The sequence below is a fragment of the Falco rusticolus genome, chromosome 6 (genome assembly GCF_015220075.1).
Source record: "Falco rusticolus isolate bFalRus1 chromosome 6, bFalRus1.pri, whole genome shotgun sequence".
Lineage (NCBI taxonomy): Eukaryota > Metazoa > Chordata > Aves > Falconiformes > Falconidae > Falco > Falco rusticolus.
In genome coordinates, this window is record NC_051192.1 from 41,520,775 (window position 1) to 41,533,318 (window position 12,544).

Consider the following 12,544-nt stretch of genomic DNA (forward strand, 5'->3'; position numbering starts at 1 on the left):
TCAAAGGCCATCTGGACATGGTCCAGAGCAACCTGCTGTAGCTGACCCTGATTGAGCAGAGGGGTTGGACAGGAGGATCTCAAACCTCACCTATTCTGTGATTCTGTGACTCAGGAGTTGCAGATTCCAGAAAATGGCAAATGCCTTTTTCAGCTTGCAGCAGAGACCTGTCATTCAGCTCACTTGGAAGCAGAGTGCCACTGCTTAGGGAGCTGAGTGAAGTGGCATTTTCTCCAGTGGCAGCCTACCAGTATGGTTATTCTCACATCATTTCTCCTGTCTGGCCAGGTACTCTCCTTCCCCTTTCTCTGTGTCTTGTGAACACCCACGCCTGGAAAACATTGTACCTGAGGCGCTTCTATAGTTTTCTAATCTACTCCACTTGTGGAGCGGCATCACCTCTTTGCATCTCCCTTTACATCTCACTGATAACTGCTGTTATGTTGCAGTGTAACTTGTTTTCCTGACAGAGAGGGATTTGTCCCCAAAATCTAGCCTGCAACCTCTTACAACAACAATAGTAGTGATACTATTATTAGTTTCCTTCCCGCTACTTAGATATGCCATGTCATTCAAGCAGACCTGCAATACCTCTAGAGTAGTACAAAAGTAGGTACAGTACCTGTAGGGCCTGGAAGTTTTAAAGACAGACAGCAGACAGTTCAGCATTCATGCAGAAAAATGTTTTATTGTAGTGAAGTTACACAGGAGAAAAACAAGTCTCCCTGCTCTTGGTTCAAGGCTATGCTGAGCTGTAAAAGGGGAGGTAAGTGCTAAACAAAACAAATTCCTACATGTACAAACACATTGCACTTCCAGTTATTTTTACAAGGTTACAAGGACATGGCCTGGCATTTCATTTTTTGTCCTTTTTTAATGAGCTGCAGCTTTAACTTTTTAAAGCTGGAATACAGAATGTTTCTTTACAGGAGTTTTTATTGTTTGGGGTTTTTTCCCCTCATAAAATCCAGCCTAAAGAAACTCTTTCTGCTTAGCCTGTCCAGTTTATTTAGGCAAAAAGCACCTCAGGCCACATGAGGTTTACTTGATACATTCCCCTAATGACCTTGTAGGGCTTTGGTGGCTCTAAACACAGGCTTGGTATATAACATGAATGCTGGTTAGTGGTCAGATCATCCTCATCACCAGCAAGCAGAAAGAGGGAATGGCAGCAGGTACAGGAGGTTTATGGAAGAGTGCTTGACAGAGCAGCTTTTCCCCGGTTAGGGTAACTTTCAGCCCACTTCTTTAATGCAGAAAATAAGCAAAGCATTCCTTCAGCCTGGCACACACACGTGACAAATGGCCTGGAGTCTGTGATCATACAGAAAAGAAGAGGAAGGTGGAACAGCTTTTGGACCTGCTAACCTTCTAATTGTCCTTTTGGGGATACAAATACAACACTGTTTATCAACTACTAACTAGTTTTCCCATACAACAGGTTATGTACAGCACGTTCACTTACATTTTTACATAGTAATACACAGGTTTTCCCCATCACCACCTCTTGTGGTGAAAGAATGTGATATGTCAAGCTGACAGACACTTCAGGAAAGCCTCAAGGAAAAAAAAGTTAATGCAGAGTTAGCTTATTCTTGGTCTCTTGAAAGTAAAATCTTACAAATGGTGAGCAAGATGTCTACTTTTACAATACTTCCTTTGTATACTGCAAAGAGGAGGAATGAACTTTTTAAACATAGGATTCCTTCGCATACTGGATCTGGTCTACCTCAAAAACTGGCTGGCTGCACCTCCGAGCCATATACTCCAGTTTGTTCTTTTGACAGGATTCAGACATGGCTCTCAATCGGTAGACTCCCGGGGTCACAGGTAAACTCACACGAGAGTTTATTCCTACAGTGACACTGAGGGTTTCAGTTTCCGCATCAGAATCCTTCACTGCAGAAACTCTGCCACTGGGTACATCCCTTAGAGTCATACATGTGTCCTGCGCACAGCTGCTGCATGGGTGAGGCAACAAAGCATCCTGGTTTGACAGCTTTAATCTCATAGTTTGAACTGTGAGATTGTGGGAAGGAACTTTAGTGGCCAGGCAGTTTTTAGTAGCCTCTTCGTAAGAGGGTGGTCTTCCAGGATTCCTCTGGTCTACCTCTCTGAACACTTCATCAGCTGACCTGAAACGGGATCTTTGCTGGTACTCCACAGGCAATGGTTCTTTATCATGAGGGCTGTGCTGGACAACTCTGCAGGAGAATTGGTCTTCTTTCTTTGTGAAATTGTCTCTCTGAAAACTCATATTTTTTCCAGGCCCCCAACTCTGGGTTTTTAGTAGTGTTTTCCTGCGGTTTGCGAAAGAGAACGACATGGAATGCTTTTTAATCTCTCTGCTAGGCATACTGCAGTCTTCGGTGGCCTTGGTGGAAAAGGACTGGGGCCTATTTAAAAAGGTTTTTTTGGGACTAGCAGGTGAAACTATTGGGGAGCTGGTGAAGACTGAGCCATCAGAGCTCTCCAGGGAGCAACTGGAGGATGTTTTGGGTAGAGAGTCAGTTGATAATTGTGAAGGTAAGATTGCAAGCTGTTTCTCCGGTGCCTCCAACCCTAGCCGTTTCTGCTGAACTGAAAAATTGTCCTCACTTTTATTTAGCTTCTGTTTCCTTATCCTGCCTTCAAGGCGGTTCTGGAAGGACAGGTCTGGCTCTGAGTACCTCCTGTCCATTGTCCTGATGTCATTTCTGAAATTAGTCAGTGAAGGGGTAGAGATGTGTGTTGAATATCTTGTGCTCACACTAGTGCTCCTTCCTTTAGGCTGCTCCGTCTGAGAGGTACGGGGGCTGCCTTCAGCTTCAGGGTCTGGACTGTCATAGGCAGAGTCATTCTGATGAGCAGCACATAGGTGTTCTGTGGGGATAAAGCACCTGTTAGTTTTCAATGACCATCTGAGGATGAAAGGGAACTACACGGAAAGAGTTCCTGTAGAAGGGCATTGCAAAAGTGTCTTGAGCCCTCTACAGCTCTGTGTTTCCACAAATGTATTCCCATATCAAATTAAAGAACTTAGCCCCAGCAGCCCCAGTCTGTGACACCCTCAGTACGTTTTCATACCTGTGGAGCTGTCTGTGTGCTCCAGTGACTCCTCAGCGAAGGCACAGGCAGGGAAGGCAATGTCGTCCCCAAATATTTCTGAGCAGTTATTTATGAGGAACTCCACCAACACTGTCACCTGCACACAGAAAAAAGGTTATTTCAGTCAAAAGGGCTGAAAACATACTGAACAGTGTTTTCTGCCCCTGCCTGCTGTCTTGGTATGAAGGGAAGCACAGAGCAGGGTATTTTCTGCCAAAATCCTAGCTTAAAGTCAGAGGGTGAGTCCACTTGGGAGGGTGAGGGCTGATGCTGCAGATGAATTGATCTGCCTCGATACAGACAAAACGCCATCAGCCACAGGCCTGGCCTCGCTGTGCAGAGGGCCCATGGTGGCAATGCCACCGGGTGCCCCTTGCCCCCTGCATGCCAGGCATTCAGGAGCTGTGCTGTGACGTAGGGGGCTGCAGGGCAACTGCTACTTTTGCTCAGAGGCGGCGAGAGAAGGGGCAGCCTTGCCCATCACGTTGCAGGCGCCCGAGCTGAGGGGCATCCCCGATGTGTGGGGGTGCTGCTTTGTTCAGCTTTTGCCATGGCAGCGGGGTCCCTATGGATGGCTCTGAGCTGCCTCGAAGCGGGTGGCTGCCTGGTGAGTTCAACACACCTTGTCATTCATCTCCTTCTGCACTTCCAGCGGGAGCGTGTTGTCCGACTCTGGGCTCAGCATGTTTGGGCCGATGCAGATGGCCAGATTGCTGGAGTCCATCCTGTTGGTGTCGGCATTTTGGCTGATGTGGTGGAGCAGAGAGAGCAGGTGCTTGAGCAAGACCAGGTTTGGTCTAGGCAGTTTGTCAGCCACCCTGCATGAACACAAACAAAATGTGATGTGAATTCATGGTGCAGCAGCCGCTGCTTCTTTATTTAGGCGAGTCTCAACTGAACTCAGCCAGATGACGCTTCCTCCAGAAAGAGGCAAGCGTGTGCTTTTTTCACTGCTTAGCAGAAGTATCATTCAGAAATCCCCAACAGCATCTGAGTGTGTGGTTAATTCTAAGATCTTGAATTACAAGGTCTTGACTGAAAGGCAAGCATTAGAGCAGTGCACGTCCTTGAGTAGATGCGATGCCGTCAGGAGATGTCACTGGAGGCTTCCGAAAGGCATGTGCAAGCCTGCAGTTGTGCTGTGCGGCTCTCAAAGGCCTCCACATGGCAGTGGTCTCCACGTGCCCGTCTTTACTGGCAGCAGATGTGAAGGCTCCCTGTCAGTGCCTGTCCCACAGCACTGGGACTATGCTAGCTGAGCCACTGCAGCCTCTCACCTCTTCCTACACTAGTAATTTCTTGGAGCAATCTTAAATAACTTCAGGAAGTGCTGATGATAGAGCCCTCTAAACCAAACTCCATGGAGCAATAGTAAGCTGATATAAATGGCAGGCTTTTTTAAAATACGACTTAATTTTGAGAGACATCATTGGCCTCTGCCAGCCACTCCATTACATTGGGGCTGGTTGCAAAACTTCCTGGTTGCAAAACTTACTCTTTCAATTCTTCAATTTTTTCCTGCTTGCTTGGCTTCTCCAGAGCTTGCATCCACCTCTCATAGAGGTCAGCCAACAGGAGTTTGGAGGGAATATTTCGGAGGAAGTCCTGCAAGGCCAAGAGATTTGGATGAGGCTTTGGACATTACCCCTCAGCACAGAGGGAGCATCACTGTAACATGGGCTCACTAGGAGTCACACTGGCTTAAGCTACCTGAGCATCAGCACTGGCACAAGTGCAATGCACAAGTACATGCCAACTACACTTGCACTGGGGTAACAACAGGACCCAGCTCCTAGCCGCTTTTCGTTCACCCATAAATCTCAGTATTCCTCCCCGGGAGGATGCTGAAGAGGAGGATGAAACGAGTTTCCCGTAGGCAGGCAGGAAATCAGCAGCACAAGGGGACTGGAAGTAATGTGGAAAAGGAAAATGCTAAACTTTCCTAAGCCTGAAATGTTTTGCCTGAAACATAAAGCCTGGCTTCTCTCTGGCTTTAGCTTGGAGTCCCACCTAGGTCAGCTCTGGGCACTGAAGTGGGCCTGTGCAGAACAGCAATGTCCTCCCACTGCCTCAAGTCAGAGGAGCTTACCTTCAAGACGACCGCCAGCAGGTGCACAGATTTGCTTTTTAAATCAACACTCCTGCCTTTGTTTAAGTCCTCCTTCAACTCCTTTCGTGCTTTCTCATTGGCAGCTTTTCTGAATATCCCTTCAGTGAAAGGTCCTTTCATATACAGTATAGCTAGGAGATCCTGCAGGGGAAGAAAACAAACCAGAATGGGAGAAAGTTACTTGGGTGAAGGAAGATCCTTTAGCAAGTGAACATTTCTTTAGAAACAGAAGAAAAATTGTCTGGAGGTACACTGTGCTCTGATTAGGTCAGTATCTAATTCTTGCTCCAAGTAGGTTACAGGGGCAATAACCTGATTTTCCTCCAATGCACCCTCTTTTTGGACTGGTGAATACCACTAACTTCAGTGGAGTCATCCCTGCTTCCTTCCAGAAGGAAATAAAGGATGGCTTGAGTCTTAGTTCAAATTCCTTCCTTCCCAAGCCAGGTAATATTGCTTAGAAGAGACAAAAGCACATCTCTTGGAAAAGCCAACTCAGTGAGAGAATTGTTGGAAGACCATTTTTGTCCAGAAGATAATGTTTAGATATTTGTCGGTGGCAGTCCATAGCTGAACACCTTTTTCAGGGGAATACAGAGATCCTTGGAAGCTTGTGCTGCTGAAAGATTAATTAAAATTACTTCTGTAGAATCACAGATGTTTATACTAAGGAGCAGATCTTCTCCTATTCCTGGTCCTGGGTTGTCTCTGCTCAAAGTTACTTCCAGTAACAGCTGGGTGGACTGGCCAAAACCTGCAGACATGGCCATTGCTACATCTGGGATGGGCTCTGAGCTTTTGGGGGGGGTGGGGGGGTGGGGTGGTGGTGGTAACACCAAAATAACTTATCTCCTGGGTGCTGCAGCACAAGTACCAGGGGGATCCTGCCTCACGCTGGAAGTCAGAGGTCTGATAACTATCACCAGGCTTGCTTACCTGGACTGCTTGGGGCAGCATGTCATCTTCCCCACAGATAATTGCCAGAGGCTGGCCAAACAGAGCGATTTTGGCACCTGAGTCTAGCTGCCCTGGGGAATTCCCATTGGTAGAGCTTCGTCTCAGAGTAAATGACTGCGATATCACCTTCTTTTTCTTTGTTCCATCTGCTGCAAACAAAAGGAAAGCAAAAAATTAATTATTAAAAAAACCCCAAAGCATGCATTGTGGCCTTTCATCTGTGTGCAGTGCAGAGATGTATGTTGAAACAAAAGCTAAACGACAAGAAACTGAAAACAACTAAATGGTTGCTAAGAAAACAACTGCCTAAACTGTAAAACCGTGACCATCCCTCTAAGGACACCACCTTTCCTGTTTGGGGTTTTGGTTTTTTTCACATTCTAGTCACTGTTTCTTCTTAGAGAGTGGGAACATACAAGGCACAGAAATAACAGATTTTATAGATTTTTGATACTGCAGTGGTTTCTGTGATAACTATCTAAGGCAGATATGTCGCTTTGGCAGCTGGCAACGACAACAATTTTCACTGTGTGGCCTGACTGCCACAGCCTTAGGGCAAAGGTGGAACTGGGAGCTCCTGCTTTTCAGCCTCTTTCACAGGCTGAAATGAAAACACATGGCTCCAGCTCTGCCATCTTCAGAGCCAGCTCTGGTGCTAGTGATCCTGCTAGAGCTAGGCGCTTGCCCCCTGCCAGCCAGCCCGTGGAAGGTGATAGTTGCTCCAGAGAATGGCAGCATCACAGTAGGGCCTCATTGGCTTCAGCGTCAGAAATCTCTTAGCATGGGTTGCGTATCTGCATCTTAAAAAGGAAAACATGCTAGGAATTTGGAGATGATGGTTTTATGGGGAAGTGTGGCTTTTTTTCCCTTTCAGAAACAATGAGAGAAGGAACCTTTTGCTAGAGAGCTTTCTAAAGGAGTCATTTTCTGCAAATTTCCTATAAAGAGCTTGCCTTCTACTCCAAAATGAAGTTGTCTTACACAGATGAGAAGTTCTCAGGACCTGTATTTGTGGCTTAGCACAAGTCCTTGGTAGTGGGGAGTTAAAAGCTACAAGAAAGTAATCTAACATTATAATGTCATATAAAATCTGTCCTTCTGATACTCCTGAAAAATGGTCTGATATGATGATCTGCTCCAAATCCGATCCTGCGCTGCTAATGTTCTCCTCTGGGTTGTTTACAGGTGCTGAGGTTTTGCATGGTGAGAGAAAACAAGTGCTGTTGCTGCTGCTGAGAGGGTTTATTTGCTCTGGCATGCAACCACTAGTAGCGGTACTCGGTACTCGCAGTACTTGAGCCACACCTCAGTGGTGATGCTCAAGTGAGAAAGGAGCACATTTACTTTCAGTCACTGCCAGGGAACACAATGATACATGGCTCTGAGGACCAGGAACCAAGGATACAAGACCTCTGTCACACAGCACTGTCACACCTGCCACTGAGCGTGAGGGAAAGAAGTAATTTGCACGAGTGGCACGCTGGGGCTTAAGCCATCTCCTGGATGGGGCTCAGGGCTGTGGATTGCTCTCAGGAAGGTGAAGTGGGCAGTTTTGGGTGGTTTTGCAGAAGCGCCGGCTTGCAAGCGTTATGTAAGAAGAGAGTTCCTCAGTTTGTTTTTAAAACTTACCAGCTGAGTGGTAAAGTCCGTCTTCAGTATCTGCTGGGACCAGTGTGGGGCATTTCTTGGCCTCAGCCTGCAAGAAGCGTGTTAGGGTTACAGAGCTGCCACCAGCAGCAAGGGCCACCCACCAGCAGGATGCTGCAGCTCCTCAGAAATCTGTGGGAGGCTCTGGGGAATAACCACAGCAAGCCCAACACCTGCGGAAGAGGTGCCTTGGTCCAGGAGTGACACTGCCTCAGTGCCCAATAGAGGGGTTTGTGGTAAACCCTGCAGCCAGCCACCCCAGACCTGCCCAGCAAGTCACAACCCCGTGCTCTTTCAGGCTGCTGTTTTGATCCAGAGAAACCACAGCCAAAGACAGCCTCCTCTTCTGTGCCCTCCCCTGGCACTGAAGGTTTCCTCCCAAACTCCTCCAGGAAGCCTTGATGGCTTCAGAGCCTGCCACATTCTTAAGCAAAGCTCCCTGGGAACCCAGGGAATGCACTGGCTGCTCACAGCAATGTCCAGCTCCTGCACAGTGCTCCACAGAGTTGCCTTTGAAGGGCTCTGCCTGCCTGTGAGTAAAGGTAGGCAGCCAGCAGCAGGGGCCACCCCCGCTTTGCTAAGATATCCCCCATCGATACCCAAGAAGGAGCAGGGGAGCGGGGGAGTGCAGCGGCTGCTTACCTCTGACTGGTGCTCAATCAGACTTTCCATGTTCCCAGCATTTAGTGTCTTTGACTAGGCAAGAAAACAAAGACACTGTATGTGAGTAATTGAATGCTGTGATTTAGAAATCAGAGCTTTTAAAAATCACTCTGTTGACAGAACCGAAACAATAAAGACACTCACAGTATTACAGCTGCTCAACACTTTCATTAGGAGTTTGATTGGGGGAGCTCTGGATACTCTGGTTTCCTTCGGTCCTTTTGTTTGCCTGTATATTGAACAGGGAAGGGACAAAAAGCTTTGTAAAACTTCACCTTTCTTGTCTTTCTCCCCTGCAAGCCAGTCTAGCATTTAAGTATGATCCCGAATAAGCAAGATACCCCACACGAGTCATAAAGCCCTTCTCTGGAAGGCATTCAGCCCCGCTGCCCTATCTGCCTCTTGATTAAAACAGAAAAAAAAGCAGCTTTCCATTTTTAATCCATGCAAAAAATGAGCATGTGGTGACAGCTATGTATGGTTGTTAATCTGCAGGCACAAGGCTAAGCGAGTCAGTCAGCTCTACCCACAGGCTACGCTTAGCAGTGGGCGCACCTCTCCCCTGTCTATATTTTTGTACATTTCTGTGCAGCTGCATCTGGAGCACTCCACTGACTTCACCGCGATGCCACAGATTTTACCCCAGACAGTACTTACCGAAGGAGTGAGTCCAGCCAGAGCTCCTTCACCTCCGGTGAACTGCAGAGGAAAGGAGAAAGAGCATCACTCCCCACAGCTACTAATCCTTTGGACGGAGGCAGGCGACTAAACAGTTCTACCCCACGTGTGCTGCCTTATATATGCAGGAGGGGCAGGTGGAAATTCACAGGCAGGAAGAAGCATCATGGGGCAGGACTGAGACACTACGAAATTTCTGTCTTCCTCTTTCCTTTTAGAGGAGCTAGGGTTTTTTTCCTTAAAGAAAAAAAAAACCCACCAGTAAGCTCTTGTATCTGTTATGGATGGAAAAGATGAGACACTCGCCAGGTAAAGGTTCCATCTAGCATCACCAGCATGAGGTGGGATGTGCAGAGGGGCTGCAGTGTAGGCAGCTTCTCCTTACCATTAAAGGGCAGTGAGTACAGTCTGTCCTTTGCTCAGAGACCTTAGGCTGTGCAGTTTTAAGACACGCCACCAGATCAAATTACACTAAGAACAGTTAAAAAGATGGGGGAGTGGAATAGCCAAGATGCAGAGAAATGTTTTTGTATATTTTTTGAAAAACTAATGGCAACAGTTTACTGTCTGCAAGCAGATGTAGACACACACTTTGCCAGGGCCAACTAGTTCTTGAGGTTCTAAGCGCTGGACTTCTATAGAAGTGGTGTTATGTAACAATTTAGTAATGTACGACTATGTAATAGAATGTCTTGCTTAAAATATGTCTTAGTAAGAATTATGTGTCCAAGTAATAAAGTTTAATTCAACTGAAGAGATGAAAAAGTCCAGGAAAAATCTACTTTTGTTCTTCAGGGTCTGATGCTGACTCCCCCCCAGCCTGGGCACGTCGGGAACATAGGGACAACAGTACTCATTCTATCAGGCCATTACCAAAGTTCAATGTTTGATGTTAAATGCATGATATTAGTTCTACTGGTTCATTGACAAAGGCAAATTAAAACCTGGTATTCTGGGTACTTGTTTTTTGATCTAGTGAAAAAGAGGAGCTGAAGCTGGGAAGTCAAAGGGTTGGGAATATTTCAGTGGTGGATTTAGGTGGAAAGCACACCTGTAAAACTGTGGTCTCTCTACTGTCCCCATCTGGATGCTCCATTTCACATGTGCAGGGGACAAGGCTGTGTCATAGCACAGCTCTTTGCAGATGCACTTTACAGCTACATCCGCTGCTGAATTCACCCTGAAAACCATTCTTTGCTTAACCACATCAGACCTGGCCCGTGCAGTACTGACCCTGGGTTGTTGTATGAAACAGAAAGGGGGTCTCAGCTTGGCTCTGACAGAAGCCCAAGGTACAAAATTCACTTTTGGTTAGACAGAGATGTGTCCAGAAGGGCAAAAGGAGAGCTGCCCTGCTTTTGCGATGAGCGATGCTGTAGATGACCTTTCAAGTCCTCCTGGGACCATTTCCACACTCCTGTAGAGACACCAGTCTGTAGACTTGTTTAGGGCTGAAACTTACAGGAATCTCAATTACTCTGCAGCCCTGTGCATTTGCCACTGATCATTTACTCACTGCTATAACTGATTATTTTTTTTAATTAGCAGTCCTGTGACATCTGTCATTTCCCTACTAAATCCCATGGGTTGATTCACATTCTTGCAGAAATACTGTCATCCTGCACTGCATTCTGAGAATTTCTTCCGAGGCTCCTTAGTAGCTGCAGCACCTCTGCTGATAGTCCCAGCAGGATTCCTGGGACAAAGGGCATTTATTTTTCAGTACATCTGTTAAATGTGTATCTAAACATACCTGTCTGTTAAGTATCTCAGAGGTTTAGGGGACCTATGCAATTCAGTTCAGCCTTGCCTTCACTTCTAGCGCTGTATGCAGATGTATTTCTGAGCTCAGTCTGTTGCAGATTAAGACATGGGGTTCGATCTGGAAAAATGTGCAACTTGTGAAGAAAATGGGATTTTAATGGATGGTGATTACCCAGGCCAGAAGCTTAGATTATAAATAGGGCACAGCTGTACACAGGCATAATGCTTTGAATTTCCCAGGAGCAAAAGATACAGTAATGGGTGGTGTATTGATAGTGCACCACCAAACTGTTGGCACACACTGCTGTATCTCTGTCTAATTAGTTCCCGTCTATTAACAGTTGTGGGGATGTGATGGCCATTGTACATGGAAGGTATGTGTATAGGCTTGTCTGCCCATATGGAAAACAATTTGATTTTTCCTACCCTTCTGATGTCATTCTTTTTTTTTAATAGATCTTTTATATGTGTATCACAAACACTTAATTTGTGCCAAAATTACTTTAGAGCAGCTTATTTCATTACAAACATGCCCCATCTGAATAACAGGCAGACAAATTGTGTAGCCACACAGAACAAAGCATGGCTGCATTTGTGAAAAGCAGTAAGCGAGCATGTGCTGGCTCCCATCGAGCACCACAGAGCTGCATGCAGGGTCCCAAAAGAGCTGCTTGTGACAGGTGGGTGAAGACAGGACCAGCACACCGTGAGCTGCCCTCACACCTACCATCCAGAGCAGCTTCACCGCTTCCTCCACCAGTGTGTAAAGGGTAACATAGATGTAGCTTCTGAAGCTGATATCTGCCCTGAATATTAACAGAAAAGACCTGTCATATGGAATGTTTACAAATGAAGGTCACTTACACGAACAGCTTCTCTCCCTGAAGAGATCAGTTCCCTCTCTACCACACAGCTCTTCTTTGTAGACTCAGAGCCTTTGCTCTGGTCTGCCCCTCAGTTTGGTACAGATCTTATACCACAACACATTAGGGCAATATGTTTGTTGTACCACAGTCGTTGCCCTAGGGTGAGCAGAATAGATGGCAGGTAGCTGGGGCACCCCTGGAGCTGTTTGCAGGTGATGTGTTTCTCCCAAGCCATCCCTGACTAAGTGAATGCAGTCTCCTTCAAAGGCACAGGGACATTTATGCAAAGATCAGGGCATGAAAGACAAGGTGGACTTACAAGGGGTTTGTAGGACTAGTCTGTGTGTGAGCTCTTCCCCTCCTGTACATCAGGTGGCTTCCCTCACTTCTGCTGAAGTGCTTTGCATTCAGAAGTGCTCCATTCCTGGAGGGAAAGCAGGAGTGGGGAAGTCCCACCGAGCAGCTGACCCTGGGTAGAACCAGGCTTCTCAGGACTGGGTTTTCTCCTTGAGATGTGAAGCATTTTCCTTAAGAGAAGCCAGGACATCAGATTGATGCCCCTGCTTCCCCCCAGGCCTAGGCAGCCCCTTTCCCCTCCCAGGCCATGGCTGCTTTTGTGGTTCACTCCCAAGCACTTTGCCCCACAGTTTTTGGAGAGAGGTCTTGTATGGTGCTTGCTGCCAACACAGACCAAATGGTGATTTTCCCCTTTGTGTGAGCTACAGTCCAGCTAGGCATTTTCTCCTCTCCTCCCTCCTCTTACGCTGTGGCT

General features: G+C 46.8%; 1 protein-coding gene across 4 annotated transcripts in view; it reads right to left on the reverse strand.

The window, feature by feature from the left end:
• Window positions 1-668: 668 nt before the first annotated feature.
• The window catches only part of LOC119150376 (T cell activation RhoGTPase activating protein), a 36,682-nt gene continuing 24,806 nt past the window's right edge, over window positions 669-12,544 (reverse strand). Inside the window, exons 1-10 of one of the 4 annotated variants that reach the window (XM_037392875.1) lie at window positions 9,122-9,758; window positions 8,609-8,693; window positions 8,444-8,497; window positions 7,784-7,850; window positions 6,134-6,300; window positions 5,177-5,338; window positions 4,583-4,692; window positions 3,710-3,905; window positions 3,067-3,184; window positions 669-2,862 (exon numbers count right to left, since the gene is read on the reverse strand). In XM_037392875.1, the coding sequence (XP_037248772.1) occupies window positions 1,691-2,862; window positions 3,067-3,184; window positions 3,710-3,905; window positions 4,583-4,692; window positions 5,177-5,338; window positions 6,134-6,300; window positions 7,784-7,850; window positions 8,444-8,497; window positions 8,609-8,635 (2,073 nt within the window). In that variant the 5' untranslated portion in view covers window positions 8,636-8,693; window positions 9,122-9,758 and the 3' untranslated portion in view covers window positions 669-1,690. Of the gene's footprint in view, window positions 2,863-3,066; window positions 3,185-3,700; window positions 3,906-4,582; window positions 4,693-5,176; window positions 5,339-6,133; window positions 6,304-7,783; window positions 7,851-8,443; window positions 8,498-8,608; window positions 8,694-9,121; window positions 9,761-12,544 lie in introns of those variants that run through there. The other 3 variants (XM_037392874.1, XM_037392878.1, XM_037392876.1) reach the window with 3 other exon arrangements.